The sequence below is a fragment of the Eumetopias jubatus genome, unplaced genomic scaffold (assembly GCF_037043125.1).
Source record: "Eumetopias jubatus isolate StellerSeaLion01/CBP00866 unplaced genomic scaffold, mEumJub1_p1.0 scaffold_16, whole genome shotgun sequence".
NCBI classification, from domain to species: domain Eukaryota; kingdom Metazoa; phylum Chordata; class Mammalia; order Carnivora; family Otariidae; genus Eumetopias; species Eumetopias jubatus.
The window spans coordinates 75,450,031-75,472,335 of NW_028274822.1; the positions used below are offsets into that span (position 1 = coordinate 75,450,031).

General features: G+C 49.1%; 1 protein-coding gene across 3 annotated transcripts; it reads right to left on the reverse strand.

Moving 5' to 3' along the window:
• Positions 1 to 7,982: 7,982 nt before the first annotated feature.
• Positions 7,983 to 22,299, reverse strand: TCHP (trichoplein keratin filament binding). 3 transcript variants are annotated; one of them, XR_003611339.2, is made up of 14 exons: positions 22,182 to 22,264; positions 20,767 to 20,954; positions 19,739 to 19,949; positions 19,074 to 19,130; positions 17,166 to 17,234; positions 16,301 to 16,474; positions 15,331 to 15,443; positions 15,086 to 15,152; positions 13,920 to 14,092; positions 13,051 to 13,132; positions 11,225 to 11,410; positions 10,490 to 10,633; positions 9,211 to 9,298; positions 7,983 to 8,315 (listed from the first exon to the last, which is right to left on the reverse strand). XR_003611339.2 is itself a non-coding variant. In XM_028116720.2 (14 exons), exons 2-13 carry the CDS (start codon positions 20,952 to 20,954, stop codon positions 9,266 to 9,268), a joined length of 1,497 nt encoding a protein of 498 aa, XP_027972521.1. In that variant the 5' UTR covers positions 22,182 to 22,264; the 3' UTR covers positions 7,983 to 8,315; positions 9,253 to 9,265. The 3 variants fall into 3 exon arrangements, 2 of the variants coding, with proteins under 2 accessions (XP_027972521.1, XP_027972520.1); XM_028116720.2 differs by having other exon boundaries at positions 9,253 to 9,298; XM_028116719.2 differs by having other exon boundaries at positions 7,983 to 9,298; positions 22,182 to 22,299.
• Positions 22,300 to 22,305: the final 6 nt, after the last annotated feature.

Genomic DNA, 22,305 nt, shown 5'->3' on the forward strand with positions numbered 1-22,305 from the left:
CCAGCACCCCCTCCCCCACTCTTGTAGCGGGGACCTCTGTGTCCTGCCCTCCCCCTCAACCAGCTCTGCACCCATCCCCCTCAGAACCCCACCCCCAGCCATAGCCTTTTGTTGGGGCTGAGTCCTGCAAGCCCCATCTGGCTCATGGGCCTGGAACTCTTTATGGACAGGGAAGATTTGAAGTCTAACTTGGACCCCCACTTTGACCCTGGATCTAAGGTTGGCCTGAGTCTCCCCTTGCAGCACACTTGCTATCTGCTTCCCTCTTCCAGCCCTCCCCTTCCCATGCCCCGGCCCTTTCCACCCTTCCCCACTGCACCCCCCGCTACTCCTTTATGAATGGAGGGGCTAGGTGAATACTAGCACATACTGTGGGCAGCCACCACGCTGGGTACCATTTCATAAAGTAGGAACTGAAACTACCCCCTGTTTTACAGATGAGGAAACTGAGGCTCAGACCTCAAAGCCCAGTTGGTGATGGTGCAGGAAGTTAGAGGACGGGGCCTGTGCTTTTAATCACGGGGCTCTAATGGCACAGTGGGCCATCCGAGGAAGGTGGCTGGAGGGACAGGCAGGTGGCAGAGCTTCTGGAAGCAGAAGAGGATGAAGGCCAGCCATGAGCTTGGCAGAGGTTAAGGTGGGAGGGAGACGTGGAGCAGGCTCTGTGGCCCTGCTCTCCTGCCACTCCTCCTGCCTGGGAGTGGCGGAGCAGGAAGGCCAATGCTTCTGTCTGTGTGGTCCCCTGCCCGCCTGGGCAGGCTTAGAGGAATGGGGTCTGGGTGGCTGCATGTGTGTTTAGTCTCTCCACTCCTTACTTTTGCCACAAATATTTCCAATCTTTTCGGTCTGTTTCAAATTGAGACTCTTGGTAACTTCTGCTCAAGTAAGACTGATCTGTGAGGGGAGGACATTACCCATTTCACCAGTTTCAGTGACTCAGGGACCTCACAGATTCCACGTGGCATGGGGACACCCCGTCAGCCCTTCTGGAAGGAGCAGCCCTGGACCTGCCGCTAGAAGCAAGAGGGCTCCAGGGCCCAGCACAGGGTGGAGGGGTGTCCACTCATCCCCAGTATAGGGGGAGAGCTCCCCACAGAGGGTGGAAGCTGGAATCTGACCTGCTTCTGCCAGTTATAACAAGATGAAATCCTACCCAAGTCCAACGACAGAGACAAGGGCGTAGGCAGGTTGTTTCCCCAGGGAAGGGAGGCCCCCTCTTTGCAGGAAAACAGGTCCATTTGGGCTTTGCGCTTTCTGTATTTACCTTATCACATCCACACATATGGCCATTCTCCACATTTCACAGATGAAGAACTGGGCCCAAAGAGGGGTCACCTGGGCTCTACATGGTAGAGGTGGAGCCTCAGAAAGGGAACCCGCAAGTTTGGGCCACATGGTCCCCTCTTTCACTCCTACACTTCTCTTTGCCACGGCCTCCCATGTGAACTCTAAATTCAGAAATAGGTCTGCCATGTCCGCATAGAATTCTACAGTGACCACCTGTGTAGCCACAACCCAGGCAAGAAAGAGAACACTGCCTTTCCCCCCAGGAGTCCCCATAGGCCCCTCCTTCTCCTAGACTTCAGTGCTCACTGCTTCCTAGCTCTTGGTCCATGCCCTGTGTGTGCCCAGACCTAAGGAAGAGCTCTGTTTTTTGAATGTGTGTAAGTGAACCCTACTGATGTATTCTCTTCTTTCCCTCAACATTGTGAGTCAACTAGGTCAATGTGCATGCCCTCTGCTTAGATTTTCCATGTTGTGTAGCATTCATGCAGTGTATACACACAATTTGTTTATCTAGTATTTTACTGATGGATGTTATTTTTAGTTGTTGGCTCTTAAAAAAACTCTAAAAGGTGTATCTTTTGGTATGTGTAGGACTATACTTCTGTAGGGGATATATACAGACCTGGGTGTGGAGCCTCCTGGGTTGTAGAGAACGTGCATCTCCAAACCTGTAACATTGTTTTTATTCCTTTTTCCAAAGTGTTGTACCAGCAGAATATGAGATTTCCCATTGTTCTGCATCTTCATGAACAGTGGTGTAAAAGCTGTGTTAATTTTGTCAATCCAGGGGTGCCTGGCTGGCTCAGTCAGTAGAGTGTGACTCTTGATCTCAGAGTTGTGAGTTCAAGCCCCATGTTGGGTGTAGAGATTACTTAAAAATAAAAGTTTAAAAATTTTTTTGTCAATCCAATGGGTTTGTGGTGGTATCTCAGTTTCAATATGCATCCCTCTGATTATAATATGGTTGTGTGCTTTTCTGTGTTTATTAGCCATTTAGATTTCCTCTTTTGTGAAGTGCCTGTTGGAGTGTTTACCCATTTTTCCATTAGGTTCTATATTTTATTAGTATTATTCTTCAAAGGAGTTTTAAAAATGTTTTGAACACTAGTCCTTTGTTGACTGTGTTAAAACATCCTTTAACATTCTGTAGCGTGTCTTTTCCTTCTTAGGTGTCTTGAAATAAGTTTTTTTTTTTTAATTTATATTTTTAGAGAGAGCGTGTGAGTGCAGGAGGTGGGGCAAAGGGGGAGGGAGAGGAAGAGGGAAAAAAATCCCAAGCAGACTCTGCCCTGAGCAAAGAGCCTGACTCGGGGCTCCATCTCACGAACCAGGAGATCACGACCTGAGCCGAAACTAAGAGTCAGATGCTCAACTGACTGAGCCCCTGAAATAAGTTTGTGGGTTTTGTTTTTTGTTTTTTGTTTTTTATAATTTTTTTATTGTTATGTTAATCACCATATATTACATCATTAGTTTTTGGTGGTGGGTTTTTTTTTTAAGATTTTATTTATGTATTTGACACAGAGAGAGACAAGAGAGGGAGCACAAGCAGGGGAAATGGGAGAGGGAGAAGCAGGCCTCCTGCTGAGCAGGGAGCCTGATGCGGGGCTCGATCCTGGGACCCTGGGATCATGACCTGAGCCGAAGGCAGACGCTTAACGATTGAGCCACCCAGGCGCCCTGAAATAAGCTCTTTAAATGCGGTCACATTTATCAACCTTTACCTCATGGTTTGTGTTCCTGTGTCTTAAGAAACCTCCCCTCGGGAGTCTGCTTCTCCCTCTGACCCTCCCCCCTCTCATGTGCTCGCTTTCTCTCTCATTCTCTCTCTCAAATAAAATCTTAAAAAAAAAAAAGAAACCTCCCCTCCTCTAGACCATTATGTTTTATTTTGAAATAATCATAGATTCACAAAATAGTTGCAAAAATAGTAGAGGTCCCCTGTGCCCTTTCCCCCAACGATAACTTCTAACAAACTGTAGTACAATATCAAGATGAGGACGCTGATTTTGGCACAATCACAGACCTTATTCAGATGTCACGACTTTATATGCACGTGTGTGTGTGTAGTTCTATGCGGTCGTATCCACATGTAGGTTCCCGTTCCTGTCATACCACAGTGAAGACAGACCTCCCGCATCACCACAGACATCTCCCTTATGCTGCCCCTTGAGAGTCACACCCTGTGCCCTGGCAACCATGAATCTGTTTTCCACCTCTGCAATTTTGTCCTTTCAAGAATGTTATACAAATGGAATCATACAGCACGTGACCTTTTGACACTGCCTTTTTCGTAATACCCCTCCAAGTTGTTCAGTGACCAGGGGCCATCGTAGGACTGTGCCCTCACCAGAAACCCCCACATCCATATTTGGGAAAGAGTCCTTAATTTTCCCTGCTAGAAGGTAGGAAGTATCTCTTTAAGGAACAGGGCAGGGCACCTGGGTGGCTCAGTCGTTAAGCGTCTGCCTTCAGCTCGGGTCATGATCCCGGGGTCCTGGGATCGAGTTCCGCGGCCTGCTTCTCTCTCTCCCACTCCCCCTGCTTGTGTTTCTGCTCTTGCTATCTCTCTGTCAAATAAATAAAATCTTTGGGGAAAAAAAAAAGGAACAGGGCAGAGTTGTTTAGTTTTGTCAGGTAGTTTTGTTAATTATCTCTAGAATTTGCCTTTTTCATTTTTTAAAAAACATTTTCCCCTTGTTTCAAAGGTTATGTTCTCTGTGTAAAATATAGAAAAGCATCCAAAATGAAAAATAGTCATTATCCCAACTTTTAGAAGTACCAACAGAGTGTTTTGCTTCCTTAAAAGGGGAAATATATAAATATTGCTTTTGGACAACTTTTTTTAATTAAAAAAAATTTTCAGTAATCTCTAGCCCAACATAGGGTTCAAATTCATGACTGAGCCAGCCAGACACCCCACTTTTGGACAACTTTTTAATTTAACACAGCATGAACATTTCTCCAGAATTAAAAAAAACCAAAACATTCCATTTCCTTCTAATTCACTGCATAACATCCCAAATTCAAACAGCCTCCTAGTGTCGGACATCCAGGTTATCAGTTTCTCCTACTGTAAATAATGCTGTGAGAAACATCTTTGTCCCAATCCGATTGTTATTTCCCACCAGGAGGCAGCATGGCACATTCACAAGGCCCCTGGAAGGCCTTCCTGGTAGGCCACAAAAGCATCTGAGTCTTGGTCTAAAAGCAGAGGGACACTGTTGAAGAAGGTAGGAGATGTTCATTTCAGGTGTGTGTTTGTAAAAGATCTCTGACTGCAGGAAGGAGAAGAAAGTGAGGTGGATGGGTGACTTCAGACAGAAGTCCGTGGTAGCCATGAAAGATGGGGCAGAGGGAGCAAAGCAGATGGACTTGGAGGTTGCTGGAGCTCAAAGTCGCAGGACTCAGTGCCCCTAGGCTTATGGCTCCTGTAGCTGGCAGGATGGATGGGGGTGCCATTCACTTATCTGAGAACACTGCAGAAGAGCCAGGTTGTTGCTGTTGTTTTTTTTTAATGAAAGAAAGCTTTAGTTTAGTAGGACAGATCATTTGATAGTCTTGGGCTGAGTTGGAGTTGCCTTTGAGATGCATATCAAAGTGGGGATATCAGGGGTGGTGGATATAGAAATCTGGACTAGAGATACAGATCCAGGATGTACTGATGTGGAGATGATGCTGGAAGCTGTAGGCCTGGCTCACATCATGTAGGAAGGGCCTGTGTGGTAAAGAAAAGCCTGGGCCTAAAAGCTGGCACTCCTTGGGTTACAACTGGCAAAGGCCAGAGTGACTGCAAAAGTGCCCAAAGAACCTCATTTGTACTGTCAACCCAGATGGAACAAAAAATATGTTAACTGTAAGCCTATTACATAATGTATATGTTAACTAGAGTAGAATTAGAAAACAGGAAATCAATAGAGAAAAATCATCAAAACCAAAAGATGGTTCTTTAGAAGATCAGTAAAATCAATAAGCCTCTAGCCAGGCTAAGCCAAAAAGAGAGGATACAAATCACTAATATCAGAAATGAAGAGGGGACATCACTACAGGTCCCATGAACATCAAAATCAAAATGACAATAAACGAATATTATGACCACCTCCTTGCCCACAAATTGATAACCTAGAGGAAATGGACCGACTCCTTGAAATACATAACCTGTCAAAATTTACATAAGAAGAAACAATCTGCACAGGCCCATATCTACTTACGAAATTCAATTAATAATTAATAACCTTCCAAAAATAAAGCACCAGGCTGGCCCAGATGGATTCACTGGTGAATTCTACCAAACATTTAGGGAAGAACGTATATCAATTCCCCCTAGGTTTTTTCAGAAGATAAATGCAAAACCCATTCTATGAGGCCAGCATTACCCTAAAGCCAAACCTAGACAAAGACATTACCAGAGAAGAAAACTACACATCAATCTCTCTCATGAACATAAATGCAAAAATCCTCAACAAAATACTGGCAAATTGAATCCAATAGTATATAAAAAGAATTATATACCACAAGTTCGATTTATCCCAGGTATGCAAGACTGGTTCAACATTCAAAAATCAATTATTGTAATCCATCACATCTACAATCTAAAAAAGAAAAATCACATCGTATCAGTAGATGCAGAAAAAACGTGAAAAAATCCAATACCCATTCATAATAAAAACTCTTAGCAAACTAGGAAGAGAGGGGAACTTCTTCAACTTGATTAAAAAAAAATCTACAAAATCTTACAGCTAATATCGTACATAATGGTGAGAAACTCAAAGCTTTCCCACTAAGGTCAGGTACAAAGCAAAGATGTCCCCTTTCACCATTCCTTTTCAACACAGAAGTTCTAGCTAATGCGACAAGAAAAGGAAGTAAAAGATACAGATCAGGAAGGAAGAAATAAAACCGTCTTTGTTCACAGATGACATGATCAGCTTTATGTAGAAAATCTGAAAGAATTAACCAAAAAAACCCCTGAAACCAATAAGCAATTATAGCAAGGTTATAGGATAGAAAGTTAATGTGTAAATGTTAATCATTTCCTATACACCAGGAATGAAGTGGTGGAATTTGAAATTAAAAACACAATACCAATTACATTAGCACCCAAAAAAAAAAAAAAAAAAAATGTTTAAGAGCTATATGAAGAAAACTACAAAATTCTGATGAATTTTTACAAAGATATATTCTATGTTCATGGACAGGAAGATTGTTAAAATGTTGGTTCTTCCCAACTTGATCTATAGATTCAATGCAATCCCAGTCAAAATCCCAGCCACTTGGGGGAGCCTGGGCTGGCTCAGTCAGTAGAGCACGCAACTTTTGATCTTGGGGTTGCAAGTTCGAGTCCCACATTGGGAGGAGAAATTACTTAAAAAATCTTAAAAAAAAAAAAATCCAAGTTATTTTGTGGATATCAACAAACTGATTCTAAAGTTCATGTGGAGAGGCAAAAGACCCAGAAGAGCCAATACGATATTGAAGGAAACGAACAAATGATAATACCCAACTTCAAGACTTACAATAAAGCAACAGTAATCAAGACGGTGGTATTGACTATAGAAGTCTGTGGTACTGGCCAAAGAATAAACAGATCAATGGAACAGATTAAGGAGCCTAGAAATACACTGACATAAATATAGTCAACTGATCCTTGACAAAGGAGCCAAGGCGATATGATGAAGGAAGTCATTTTTTTTTTTAGGTTTTTATTTATTTATTTGACAGAGAGAGACACAGCAAGAGAGGGAACACAAGCAGGGGGAGTAGAAGAGGGAGAAGCAGGCTTCCCGCCGAGCAGGGAGCCCGATGCAGGGCTCGATCCCAGGACCCTGGGATCACGACCTGAGCTGAAGGCAGATGCTTAACGACTGAGCCACCCAGGCACCCCGAAGCAAGTAATCTTTTAAACAAATGGTGCTGGAACAACTGGACAGCAACGTGCCCCAAAAAATGAATAAAGACACAGACTGATACCCTTCACAAAAGTTAACTCAAGGTATATGCTGAACGAGCACAAAGAGTGAAAATACAGAAAATAAGAATTACTTTATATTACTATAAGCTTCAGCACCATCTGTTCTAAAGGAACTGAATTTCATAGAATCTGTGAAGAATAATCTAAAAATCACCAATTTTATAGGGAATGGAAAAAGGTGCTAAAGAAAAAAGAAAAAGGTGCTTAAAAACAACAAAGCCAATATACGTACATAATCATGGCATGAACTATAAATGAGAGAAGACGACTCTGGGCCATACTAGAAGCAGTAAGGCAATGGAAGCTCTAAACTTAGAAACTATTATTTTGGCCAAGTTTAGAGAGGAAACATTTAAATGAATTAGGCAGAGAACCAGCGTCACAAAAAAAGGCTTCAAAAATAAGAAATTGAAAGAAATAAGAAATATTCAGTAAATATTTACGTGCCTATTTACCAGGCATTCTCTCCACATCAAACCTATAGTGGACCTCAGACAGTCTATGATTCCTAATAATTCCCTGTGGTTTCCTTAAAAGGATCCAGTGGAAATTAGAGGGGAAACAACACCACTTCCACAGGAAAAATACTCATTTTTCTTGTGAGCAGTCGTAGGAAATACGCAAAGCTGTAGGAGATGTGGATTCAGTCAGTAAAGATCTTTCATTCTATAGCGCCCACTCTGCAACAATTACTAAAAGCAACAATAACAAAGCCGTGAAGCCATGCCGTCACACCAGAACTTTATTTCACAATAAATGAACGTCTGAAACGGGAAGCAAATACAAGCAAGCATAATGAAAGTGGTGCTCAGGGGACCATAGCCAAAGAAATTCAAGACAAGAAAACGAAAAACATATTAAGGATGCAGTTTGCTGCTCCATTTGTTTTTATAGCACAATGGATGTGGAAGGCAATGCAGCCCTTACGCTCAGGATTTTTTTTTAATAAACTCGGGTTTTTAATAACCTGGCACACAGCCCTATAATTAGCTGTAATTTACTGAGACAGGCAATCTTAAATACAATATAATGAAAACTGAAACCTCAGAGGAAGAATCTGAAAAAAAAAAAAAAAACAAGTCATAAAAATATGATTATTGCTGCAGGGAACTTGTACTCCTTGCAGAGATTACTCTAGAAGTGTGTCATGTTGATAGAACAGTGGGAAGAGGCAGTTCTGGCCAATCTGGTTGAGTGTGATCTACTTCCTTGAGGCTCAGTGCCCCTTCCTCTGCACACACACATCCCACAAGGCTGCATATTGCCAAGACCTTCCCAAGACACAAGAGGTCCAAAGTGTCATGCCCGAAGGTTAGCCACCCAGTTGGCCTTTTGAGGCTCCCTTCTGGGGCTCAGTCACATACACATTGGGATCAGCCCACACAGGGCACTCTATGGAAGTTCTACCAAATGTTTCCTGAAGGAGGAAAGACCCACTTCTTGCTACCTTTCCAGAAAGCATCTATGGAGCACATCAGACTGTCTCAGAATACATAGCTTTTTTTCTTCCAGAAAACAAGTTGTGATCCTTCTGGGATCGCTAAATTAATAAACCCTGAAATACTGCACCAAGACTTACAAGTTTGCTCTCAACCAAATAATGAAATTTAAATAAGCAAGTTTAAGAACTGAGAAACTTCCCTCATCTCTCCAGTGGGAGTCTTCACTGGCAGTGGACAATTTACTTGAGGCAACAGGAAACCATATATCCTGTCATGGGACACACCTCACAGCTCCTAGCGTGGTTGCAGAGTCTGACTCTCTAAGTCTAGGGACTGCGTGACAGTACTGACAGTATGTGACTCTAAGAGCCCCACCCTTGGATACGAAAGGCAGGAAAGGGCCTCCTGCTGGGTGCTGCCTCTCTACAACCCCTTAGTCCGGTGAGGCCCTTGCTCTGGGTAACTGTGGACCCGAACACTCGAACAGAACACGGTACAACTGTCTGGCACCTGCGTATCACAGGCCTCAGCGTCCCTGTTCTCTGTGCTTACAGTCTGAATGAAGTCAGTTCCAAGCAATTCTGGGATGTCCATAGGGCTGAGGAAAGAAAGAAAACACAAACCTGATCAGATCAGCCAATCTCTGGAGCACTGGGAATTAATCCCAACTTAAGTAAGAGCTGAAAGCAGAGTATAAATCAATGGCTTTTTCATTTACAAGTGACAAAGCTTTGACCCTAAGCCATAACTGAGACACTTTATTACCTTTTTTTTAAAAGATTTTATTCATTTATTTGAGATAGAGAACAGGAGCAGGGGGAAAGGGAGAGGGAGCAGACTTCCCACTGAGCAGGGAACCCGATGCAGGGCTTGATCCCAGCACCCTGGGATCATGGCCTGAGCCGAAGGCAGATGCTTAACCGACTGAGCCACCCAGTCGCCCCTATTACCTTTTTTAATAACGTTTTCACTTGTGCTCTGTGAAAGCCTGATCCCAGGGCACTCACTGATCTCTGGTCAAGTGAGTTGAGAATATGCTGTTCCCTGCACCCCGAGAGCCCCAGCCGGCCAGGACAAAACGGTTCTGCAGCCAGCGTAGCACCCGCTCCACCTGCCTAGTCAGCTTCCCAGAGTTCTCTGCCCACAAAGGAGCCAGCCTCCTGGTCTTGCAGCGCTTTAGAGCGCCGGGGGGTGGGGTGGGGCGGAGGGAGCTGGAGCACCCCTGGAACCGCAACAGAGGCGACAGGCCTGCTGGCCGTCCCTCGGTTCCCAGTGCTCTGCTACCAGCTCCCGGGGAGCGGCGTGCTGGCCTTGGCTTGTGTGTGCGCCCTGTGCTGTCCTGCACAGGGCTGACTCGTGTACTTCGAGGGACAGGGAAAGAGAAGGAGAAGAGAGGATCGCAGAGCGGGGAGGGGGCAGGCAGAGGTGCTGAGAGGAAGGGAAACCGGGCCCCTGTTCAGCTGGGCTCTGCTGTCTGCACAGCGGGGACCTAGCACCACTGCTCCTTCACCTTCCACCCACGGCACCGGAGCTCTTAGATGGCTCCCGGCCCCAGTGGGGGCCACACAGCCCGCAGCTCGGCATTCAGGACCAGAGCAAGATCGCCTCAAGCCCAAAGAAAGACTGGACCAGCCATGTGTCAAGGTTCCCTACTGGCTGAGAAGGGGTGAAACCGAGGAGGAGCGAGGAAGAACCGGAGCCGAGCACAGGGCTACGAACAGGCCTGGGACAGCAGGGGCCAGGCCGGTGGCGGCTCGGCAGCGGGGCCCATCCCCTGCAGACTCCCTACCTTGGGCCGGTAGCCCCGCTCAGCCATGGTCTTCGCCTCCTGCCGTAGCAGGGTGTCGGTGAGGCGCTCTGCCTGCCTTGCCGCCTCTTCTTCCTCCTCCTGCTGCTGGTCCTCCTCCCATGCCTGCAGCTGGTGCTCTGCAACCTGGCCACCAAGAGCACAGTCACCCAGGACAGTGCCCCCAGGGCAGAGCCCTGCCTCGGATCATGAGGCAAAGCCCGTGGGCCTCTGCCAGCTGGAGAAGCCCAGCTAAGCCACCGTGACGGCAAGTGCCAGAAGAAGGAAGGACATTTATGAGCTTGGAAAGGCTGTGTGTGTAACACACAGCTCATAAAAAGCTCTGGTGTGCCCACGTGCTTGGAAGATTATTCTCTGCTCCCTGTCAGGTCCTGAACTCAATAAACTGTGTCCCAGCGAGCCAGAGGCTTGCAGATACAGATAGGAAAGAGAGAGGCTGGCCAGGCCTGACAGCCTTGCTCCCACACAGAGGACCTGGAGTGAAGCTGGGACTAATCAGGAGGGTCGGGGTTTCAGCTGGAAAGGAAAAGGGGTGCACTGAGCTCACTGACGTAGGCTTCTTGGACAAGGTCCTAGTGCCAGGCTGTGAAAATAAGGGTCTTGGCATCTGGTGCCACAGTGGGGCGGGGGCCACACTGAGGCCTGCTACCTGCGGCTCGCATCCCCCTGGCTGAGGCTGCCTCCCCCGAACACCCCCCCGCCGCCGGCTGAGCCCACCTGGGCCTCCAGCTCCTGTTTCCTGGCCGATTTCAGTTCTTCACTCTCCTCTTTCTCATGACGAGCTGACTCTCTTGCTTCCTCAAGATTCTGAATAAGCTGCTCCCTGTGTCTCAGGGACTCCTCTTGTGCCCGTCGGTTTTGTTCAAGCTTTTCTTGTATTTGTTGTTGTCTCCCTGCCAGAACCTACCCGCAGTGGGAAGGCAAAGGGCAGATTTCAGTGTGACGCTAACAGGTACCTGTTCTGTAAGCCGTGGGCAGGCCATAGCTGCCCCGAGACCCAGCCTTGTCCTCAGTCTCAGGCCTGAATACACCAGGTGAAGGCAAGTCCAGATCACAGGACTGACCCACACAGTGTCAGCCCCACTTCCCACCCGTCCCCAGCACACACAAAATGCACACACTGCGCAGTAGGGAGAGACAGCTGGGCACCGACAAGGTCAGAGGAGGGGATGGAGCTCCCTCCCCAGGGCAGAAACACAGCAACAAGGTTGTGAGTCTCACTCCCCATCAGTTCTAGAAAAAGAAACCACAAGCCACGCAGATGACCAGAGATAAGAGTCTGGGTCCTCCCCCCAGCCTTTTGGATTTAAATTTACTGCTTAGAGTGGCAGAAACTTTCTGGGTTTGAGACCTGGCCACAGCACAGGATTACGTCCAAAGCATGGTCAGGCCTCAAGAACTAGGAATGGTGGGAAGCCACCTGCCACACCCAACAATTACGCTCCCTGGAGGGGACACATAAGTGGCCACAACGAGGAGGAACATTTTTAATAGGGAAAATCAACACGTGCTGCAGAATATCGGTACTCACAAAAGTGAGACAGCACCAGTGGGAACCTGACTTCCCATGGATTCGAAAAGGACATGCGCAAAATAGAATTTCCATTTTAAACCACTTTAACTTTCAATACATGGATAACAAAGGCTTTTTCCTAGATTTCTTTAAAAAAAAAATTTTTATTAAGGAATGTCTACCCACAATGTGGGGCTCAAACTCACGACCCCGAGATTAAGAGGCACATGCTCCACCAACTGAGCCAGCCAGGAGCCCCTAAAAGATTTCCTTCTAAATGGGGTATGCCTTTTGTATACTACTTAAATCCTGACAAAGAAGACAGTTATGTTCCTCCAAGAATCCACTTCTGGTTATATACCTCAGAGGAAAAAATCCTAAATATAGAAAATGGAGGGGCGCCTGGGTGGCTCAGTTGGTTAAGCGACTGCCTTCAGCTCAGGTCATGATCCTGGAGTCCTAGGATCGAGTCCCGCATCGGGCTCCCTGCTCCGCAGGGAGTCTGCTTCTCCCTCTGACCCTCTTCCCTCTCGTGCTCTCTATCTCTCATTCTCTCTCTCAAATAAATAAATAAAATCTTAAAAAAAAGAAAATGGAAAGCCTTATGCCCCAAGATGTTTACTGCAATGTTTCTTGTAATGCCTCAAAATTAGAAAAAAAAGAATACCCACAAGAGGGGAGTAGAACACAAACTACAACACACCCACATGATATAATATGCTGTCGTCAAAATATCTACAAGATGTGAATAGTATGTTAGAATGCTTGAAATCAAACAGCACAGTATAATAGCGAATGCTCAGAAACACACATTACGCACAGAAACAGGAAGAGTTGAAGAAAATCAAGTAATGATGACTAGATGCTGGGGGGTCTGGGTAACTTGATGTTTACTTCTGTACTTATGAATTTTTGTCGAATAAGTTGATACTACTCTCATAATGACGTTAAAAGTCTCTTTATGATGACCAGAGAGGCCTGTGCTCCAGAACATTTGGCAGGGTCAGTATGTGCTCGCAGCCGGCATTACCTCACTCATCAGTCTGTCTCGGGCGCTCCTCTCCCGGGCCCACTCCGCCTCTCTCTTTTCCCACATCTCCTTGGCCTCCTCCCTGGGAACACAGAGCGGATGAGAGCAGGCTCCTTGCCACCACCCACGGCAGAAGACAACTAAAGAACCAAGAGGGCTCCAGTGCACAGGTCCACACATCTTCTATGGGGCCAACGTTCACATCAACTTCTGCACCCAACTCTTCACAGGTGACAATTCCGGACCAGCTCACGGAGAGTATTCCTCCAGTAAGTACTTTGGGCTGCCTTGGTTACGCTCCCGCCTCCTTACGAAACACAACTATGATGACCTGCACCCATGCCATTTGGACACCAAGGTGACTGAAGCCGTCAGGACCCTGGAGAGGGGCAGGAGCCTGGCGGTGCCTGAGCCCCGAGCCCTTGCTCCTCGAGTCCTGGCGATGTTAGGAGCCAAGAACATGAGGACGAGAAAGCACTGTGCACAGTGTCTGGCCCACAGTCAGTGCTCAGTAAATGTTACCTGTTATTTGATTATTTCAATCTCCTAGGTTTTTAGGATCCAGAACCATCTGTAATAGACCTAAGAAGCGTTCAGCATCTCCACAGTTTATAACAACTTCCTATCAAGTTTCTAAGATCTTAAAGGAACAGACCCTTACTCTAAACCCTGATGATTTCCACCTGAAAGAACTTCAGGGAAACACCCCCGCAAGCCAGGTCCGTTAGCAACATGTGCTCGTCACGACGGACAGCTGAGCAAGTGCAAATGTTTCGGTCACAACAGAGACCCTTGTGGTGTCCTGTGGGGATGTGAGGGGCCAGAGGAGAGGCTGGGAGTGCCGGGTGCACGCAGGGGCCGCCTCTCACCTCAACAGCAGCTGCAGCTCTGCCTCCCGTTCCCTCTCCAGCCGCAGCTGCTCCTCGACAACCTGCTTCATCCACTCCACGTCAGCCACGGCCTGCGCCCTCTTGGCCAATTGCACACGCTGGTTCTCGTCCTCCCTCTCGAGGAGCGCCTGCAGGATGCGCTTGTCCGCCTCCTGGAGGGTGGCCGAGGAAGCACAGGGGGAGTGGGGGGAGCCGTTCTGCAGCCCCTGCCTCCCACTCCCACGGCCCCGCCTTTCTGCCCTCGGCACTGAGAGCAGACATTTGTGAGGCTTCCGATGGTTCCCAAGATAGAGACGGGAAGGGTCAGGGTTTAACCACTTAGGGATGGTTTAAAACAATGCAGGAGAGGCCCAGGAGCTTTCCCTTTCCAAGGGAGACCCCTCTGCCACCACACGCAAGTCCCTGCCCTTGGACAGGCCTGGTAGCACAGCTTTCGAGAACACAGCTGGGCAGCAGTCTCACTTCCGAGAGCACAGACTGGAGACCCAAAGGCACAAAGACGTGCACAAAATGCTCACTGCAGCTGTGCTGTAAGAGGGAAAAACCAGAAACATCGCATGGGGCTCCCTGCTCAGCGGGAGGCCTGCTTCTCCCTCTCCCACTCCCCCTGCTTGTGTTCCCTCTCTTGCTGTGTCTCTGTCAAATAAATGAATAAAATCTTTAAAAAAAAAAAAAGAATGGGGGAGCTCTGGAGATCCTGGGATGGAAAAATGCACTCAGGGCCCAGCAGAGGCGCCGCCACCCCCTGCCCGCCCTGACCGCAGCAGGCAGGGATGGAAGACAAATGGGCTGGCCCATTCACTTTCCCCGTCCCTGCGTCACTAGCGAGCCCACGGACATACCTAACAGGAAGACTGAGCAGCTAGTATGAAAGCACAGGCTCCCTCCCAGTGTCTGAGGTTTACCGGTAGGTAAATATGCTGAGGAATGCCACTTCAACTTGTAAAGAACCCCACTGCTTCTGTCTCTGGGCATCATGTAAATATATCTAGGAGGAGACCTCTAGGGAGGGGCAGGGATTGCAGGGCTGATCAAGGCGGAATCTCCCCTGGTGTCTTATTATGAGAACACACTTAGCTATGGAGGAACGGAAAGCATTTTCTTCTGAAGAGGGTGAAAGAAATGCCAGGATGACTCAGACTCACCAGTTCCTCTTGGATCTGCTGGGTACGCCTATTGAGTTGCACGTTATACTGATGTCTCAAAAAGCGTCTAGAAATGAGCAAAATGGGCTGCCTTCAGTGTCTTACGAACAATTACTGGAGGTCAGACAGCTGCTTACTACAAAAGACTGTCTCCTTTCTGGTTTGGGGTACCCGTGCAAGCCTGGGCAAGTGAGAGGCTCGCCCGCCTGGCCAGGGCAGCCGCTGGGGGCCCTTCTCATACACACCCCAGCTCCGCCTTCTGCCGGAAGGCTGCCATCTGCTTCCTCCCTTCCTCCAGCCTCTCCAGCTCCCACCGCTGCTTCAGCAGATTCTCCTGCTCCTTCTTCAGTTTGGTGGCCTGTGGTGACGACAGTTAAGTCCAATTAAGGTCATCAGAATCAGAGCTCCCTTCATTCTTCATCTGCATTTTCAGCAGGGCTGGCCTGGCCGGGGGTGATCAGAACGCCCTCCCACCTCTGGGTTCTGAGCCCCGGGCCCGGCTCACTCCTTTCCTGCAAGAGCCTTTCCCGGGCCTGTGGACAAGGATGAGACCCATGCTCCATGCTCCCACAGGACCCTGTATTCGTCTACACCTTACTGTGACTTCACCTGTCTCCCCTACCCGACACAGCTCCTGCCGTGAGGGCCCAGCAGTGCTTGGCATCAAGCATCAAGCAGATGGTGGGCATTAAGGATCTGTTTCCTGAATCATTTGGGCCTGAGGAAGGACAGGCTTCCCCTTGTCTGAATGGGAAGATCCAGTCCAGGAATCTAGCTCAGGGAAACTGCACAGTATTCTCAAAACAGCCTCCTGAACCAAAGACCCTCACAGTTTATGCCTTGAGATCCCAAACCTGCTAGCTGGGGAGAGCTATAGCTGTGTGCTAGGACATCAGACCCAGTCAAGTCTACTTGGTGCCCTGGAAAATCCAAGTTCTGAGAAGGTTCTCACACAGCCACTCTGAAAACACACCTAAGAGAACAGGTATTCTTTCCGTATCATGAACATTCTAGATTCTGGGCATACAACCTAGGAGGATGGAAAAACCACAGCTGGAAATACATGTGAGAAGGGAGAGCCCAGCATTGTTGCATGTCTTAGAATCATCACCCCGCTCCCCACAGAACCTATTCAGCACCGCTTTCCACGTGCCCATTTTCTAACAACAGGCGGCTGCAACAGAGGAGGCCGTGCAGCCAGGACCATGCCCTCACCTCCTTCTCCTTCAGCTTCAGCTCCTCCATCTGCTGCAGCAGCGCCTCAGCCTGGAGCTTGCCCTCCAGCTGCCTCCTTTCCTCTTCTGCTTTCATCCGCTCCAGCGCTTCCCTTCGGGCCCGTTCATGCTCATTTTCATACCGTTTGTTCTCTTTCTCTTTGGTGGCTTCTTGCTACATGGACCCAAAGGAAGCCAGGAGGTCAGTATCTGTAACATGGCCAGCAAAGACCCAGTTCCCCACCGCTGTTCCTCATTCGGACGTGTCTACGCTAGAGCGGGTCATGCCACTTATCAGCCTGGTGACCCTGGGCAACAGTGCGTCTTCCTGGGCTCTGTTCTCACGGTGGGAACCATGGAAGTGATGCTGCCCTCAGAGACGACGCTGGGGAAGTACCCAGCACAGGGCCTGGCACAGAGCAGGGGCTCAAGAATGGCGGGGTTCCTTCCCCTTCCCAAAGTCAGCACAATACTCTCCAAAATTAACGCAGAGGCACAGCTGTGGGTTCACAGAGGTGTGGACTTTTGTCCTCAGAGGTGCTGCTGTAAGCCAAAGTCGAGAGTTTACAATGCAAACTACGTCAAAAGAGACTGCCAGCAACAACAGTGACCTTTCAGATGAGCACTGCACCTGCCCGGGGCCAACCCTGGTCACCTGGTGTGATTCTGCCCCCAGGAACGAGCACAACAGACCGTCGTATGTGTAAGAGCAGCCGCCGTTCAGTGTTAGCACGTTAAATAAGCTGAGATCAAGTCTATTCGTGGATCGGAGTCATTAACATTGAAAACAAGAAAACTTCCAAGCCGTGGAGGCACAGCACGCCCACCACAGCGCGGAGGGCTATTTCCCGAGTCATATACCACACCTGTTTTTTTTCTTCTTTCTGCATTTTCCAAGAGTTTATCACATGCTCCTTGTGAAGGGCTGATTCAATCTGAGGGTGAGAAGGCAGAGAAGACGAACTTCCTCACTGGTTCATGTGACAGACGTGCACTGCAGAGCGCAACGACCCTAAGTTCCCTACACGAGGACTCAGGGAGGCCCAGGTACCTTACAGGGGAGCACAAGGAGACCCCAACATGTATAGTCTGAATGCCAGTCAGTTAGTGTTTACTGACTTAAAGTACCAGGCAGTTCTAAACAAATCGTACAAGTTGTAACGAAGGAGCACGAACTCTTCTGCCGGCACCCTTGGGACTGAGCAGGAGCCAGTCAGTGGACACTGAAATGGAAATAGGATCTGAAAGGCCACCCCTGGCTGCTCCAGAGTGTACCAGGCCCCAGGGCCATCGGAGCTAGCTGAGGAACAGGCTCAGCCTTTCGCCTGGCTCCTCCAAACTGGGCAAGTGAGAGGCTTGCCCGCCTGGCCAACCCTGCTGCAAAGCGGAGGTATATAAACATGTACTCCCATAGCAACAGATTCAACACATTTGGGGTGATTAAGAAGAGATTTCAGGGGTTGCCTGGGCAGCTCAGTTGGTTAAGCATCTGACTCTCAATCTCAGTTCAGCTCTTGATCTCAGGGTCCTGAGTTCAAGCCCCATGTTGAACTCCACGATGGGCGTGGAGTCTACTTAAAAAAAAAATTGGGTTTAGAGAATCTTTTAGATCAGAAAATGAATTATAGCACTGTCCAAAAGCTTTTGTTTGGGAAATCATCTATAAAAAGTTTTAATTTCTTTCTCGACTTACAAATGTACACATTTGTAACTAATTTGAGTGTTCTAAATAAACATTTCTGAGTAAAAGACTTTGGAGCACCTACCTAAACCCTCAAATGACCAGGGAAAGTCTTAATGCTAACTGCACAAGACTCAAAAGCACACAATTGCTCCCTTACTTAGTGACTAGCTATTTCTAACTATAATTATGAATAAATAAACTCATCCCACCAAACAAAGACACAAAGTTTAAGTTGAAATAAATTACTGACATCATCACGGGTCTTCTTCTGGCCCAGTCTCTGTGGAATGATGCCATTCAAGCCAGACCCGCCCTCCCTTGCCCCCAAGGTCTCGGCCCTTGTCCTCCTTTCTGCTGCTACCCCATTCTGGCCTCCACCATCACTGCCCTGGCCTCTCCCCGTCCTGCCAACCTCCACACTGCTGCCAAAGTTAGTGCGCCCCGAAATGCACCTGGGTCCCACTGTATCCCTGCTTAAAACCATCCAGGTGCCCCCCATGCTTCCAGGAGAAGGCCACACAAGGCCGGCCGGGGTCTGGGCCTGCCTGCCTCACCAGCCTCAACTCCTGCAGTCCTCCTTCCTTCTCTGACGGCACAACCTCTCAGCCACTGCTGCTCCCTGGACTTGCTCGGGCCTGATCCTCACTCAGCTGCCTCAATCTGGAGGGTCCTTTCCTCACCTCCACACCATCAGGTAAAAGCCCATGACTTTCCAAACTCCTCCACCCCAGCAACTCCTCTGAGATGCCTCTCTGACCCCCAACTGAGTTGGGGGCACTGCCCCGATGCACATCTTTCCAGGCCGCCCAGCCCACTGCAGCCTGCACTGTAATGAGCTGCCCAGTCTCCTGCACAGGGCTGCGAGCTCCTGAAGAGCGGGGACCCTCTCTAATCTCTACATGCCCAGGTGCTAGACCATGCAGCAAATGTTCAGTAAGTGTTGGCTGAACACCAAACGAACCAGATCTGCCTGGTGCATTTTTCAGGTAGCTGGGGTGTCCTCTCCTGTTTCACCCCAGCAAGAGATGCAAGTTTACAAACAAGAAGGGAAACATGATTTCATCTACTTAGGCAAATCAAAGGTTTTCACCTCTCGAAGTTTGGGGTTGTTCTTTTTCCAGTGTTCATATAAAAGTTGTTCAGCAATCTGTCAAGAAGACACAAAGCCTGATGTCACTTTTCAAATCCATTCACATTTTGGATAACCCCCAGCGGAAGTCAGCTCAGGCTGAGAGCCCCTCTACCGGCTCGCTGTCCCTGCAGCTGCCCTTCAGACCTCCTGCCCGCCTTGCAGCCCCGGCTCTGGGAGACACCAGAATGGAACCAGACAGCCCTGACAAATGACTGCCACAATGGTGATGGAAGGGTGCCAAGATCTGATGCTACAGACGGGTCCCAGATGGGACAGATCTGTTGCAAAAGATACAGCAGGCTTCAATACATAGACTGGGGCTCACCATTCCCCACAAGTACTCGGAAGATAAAGTATACCAGTGCCAAGCCTTTGCAGGACCACGGGACTGGAATAAAGACAAAGGACTCAGAAGTGGTGATTTAAGGGGCCAAAGAGAATAGAGGTGGCTCGTGCCAAACACGCATGAAGAACAACGTAGCACAAGCCCCTCCCCCTCCTGGCTCTCCCGTTAACTGCTGGCTCATCAGACCAGAGTGCCCGGGGGTGGCCCCACACGCGCCTCACTGACGGGCTGGGGACACTCCGGCTCTGTTGGCTCCTACGGGGCTAGAAGAAGTTACCAGTTTCCTTTGCTCTTCTCGGGCCGACTTTAGATTGCCGCACCGCTCCCGGATCCTTCCCTCCTGCAAGTCCACGCTGAGCCGCAACGCCTCCAGCTCTCTGGCCAGGAGGTCCTGCTCCTCCAGCAGCAGCTGCCTGAGTCGGTCCCGTCTGCCTTCCAGCTGCTTCCTCGTCTCTTCCTTCATCTTCTCCCGCTGATAGGCATGCATGCTGCGTGGGAAAGAGCCCTCCCTCCGTCAGTCACGCAACGGCCACATGCAGCACGCTCTGCTCTACTCTGCGGCCAAAGAGGCTGAGGTGGACGTGACACGGTGACACAGGAAAGTGTCTTCCAGCCAAAGTGAAGACAGCAAGTCACAGAACACTATGCGTAACAGAATCTTGGCTTCGCAATAAGAAAATGTACAGTGGTCTCACATATGCACGGAACGACAGTACTAGCTAACACTTGGGCAATTACCATGTACAAGGTACAATATGCCGAATCATAAATCCTACAAAGTAGGTTCTGTTGTAGCCCCACTTCACTGAGGAGGAAACTGAGGCTCATTTATACAGCAAGTGACACAGTCAGGATTTCCAACTAGGTCTGTCTAACTCCAAAGCCTACCCTTTTACCTTCCATGATTTTTACATATATTTCTGCAACAATGGATGTATATGTGTATGTGTATTTATACACACACAGCAGGGGAAAAGTACAGGAGGATCTGCGTCAGCCTGTTAATTGTGGTTCTCTCTGGGGATAAAGGGTCACCTGGAGACTCCCAGATTCTACATATATTTCTTACTGTTTTCTCTTTTTCGATGCAAATGTATTATTTCACTGATGATCTTTCTCTTCAATTTTCAGTTGGAAAAACATGACCATGCAGGGCATTTATGCCACCCAGCAAATTCCTCAAGAAAACATGCTGTTAAGCCACACTCCCCCACCCCCATCCCCACGCCCCGGGGTTCTTAAAGCCACATGCCATGACCAACAAGTGGCTTCCTGCCTTCATCCCCCTAAGGTCACTGTAGTTACCTCCGCTGGTAGGAGGTCTTGGAGCTCCATTCCGCCTGTTTGGAGCTACAAATATCAGACATCCTGAAGTAGCGGCTGTTCTGGTCCCACTGCTGCCGAAGCCGGGCCTCCTGCTCTCGCTGTCGGGCCATCTGCTGATCCAGGAGCCTCCAGCTGCACCAGTACGAGGGCAGCGTAGGGAGTGCCATCTGAGGATAATGGCAATGGTAGGAAAATGAGCCTGCTGCAGCCCCCTAATGAGTGGTCCTCAGCCTTTGGCCGCCCCCTGGAAACACCCCGCCCCCTGGAATCACCCCGCTCCAGACCAATGACATCAAAAACGTCTCGGTGCAGGCCCCCAGGCATCAGCATTTTTCAAATGATTTGCAAATCATCACTTTAAATAAGCCTGGGCTGCACCCAGCTGTGAGCGAGACACCATCAAGGATGCTGCAGATGACGACAGGGGGCCAGTCCTAGCAGTGCTGGCCCAAACACCTGGGGACTTCTACGCTCTCCACAAAGTAACAGGGGTAATAATTTCAGGAACGTATATATGTGCCAAGCTCTTGACATATAAGATCTTTTTCATTGTTATAATCCCCCCATTATTTGGCAGGTGGCGACTTGCCCGAGACCACAGAGCCAGGAAGTAGAGGAAATGAAAGGGCTGGGATCCTAATTCATGTGGTGTCAGCCCAGGGCCTGGGCTCTGTGGACAGCAAAAGGCTGCCTGTGGGGACCAACAGCCCTGGCTCTGGCAAACCCCAGGGAGAGGCCCACAGCTAGCGGTGTTCTGGATTAGCATGGAGGACACATCCCTCAACTTACAGATGGAGAAACTGAGACCCAGAGAGGAATCGATGTGCCCGGGTCACGGAATAAAATGGGGACACGATGGAGACTTGAAAGCAGAGAGCAGTCTCACTCCAGGCACCTCTTTCCCTGACCCCAGAGCTGCCATGATGGGCAGGGTCTACACAGTGCCTGGCTAGGACAGTACTTATGAAACGTCTGTTGAATAAACGGGTAGGTCTGCGTCCAGGCCAAGTCTCAAGCTCAGTGCTCAGAGCTGGGGGGCAAATAATCTACGTCTATGGACCCAGTTTAGCCTTCGGCTGCCAGTTTACAACCTGTCTTGAAAGCGTGGCAAGGTAGACAGTTTTTTCCTTGCCCTGGAAGCCGCCCGCGGAAAAGCTTTGCACCAGGAATCAAGAAACGAGACTCCGGTCCCGAATCGGGGACATCCTTCTTGCAGCCCCAACGTCCACATATGACAAAAGGGGTTGCAGAGCAAGGCGTCGGACCCAGAGCGCGCAGGGACGGCGGGTCCCCGGACGCCTGCCGCGATTCCCGCCAGCGCGGGGCCACTGCGGCCGGGCTCCGCGGGTCCCCGGCCCCACGCCGGCTCCGGCCGAGCCCACCCTCCGACTCACGTTTCTCCGCGCCCCGGAGTGTCCGAAAAGTGCCCCCGCCGCGCTCCGGCATACCCCAACCAACGCCGGCCAGTCCCGCCCGGCCGCGCGGCAGCAACAGCGGCCGTTTCCCCGCTCGTTACCG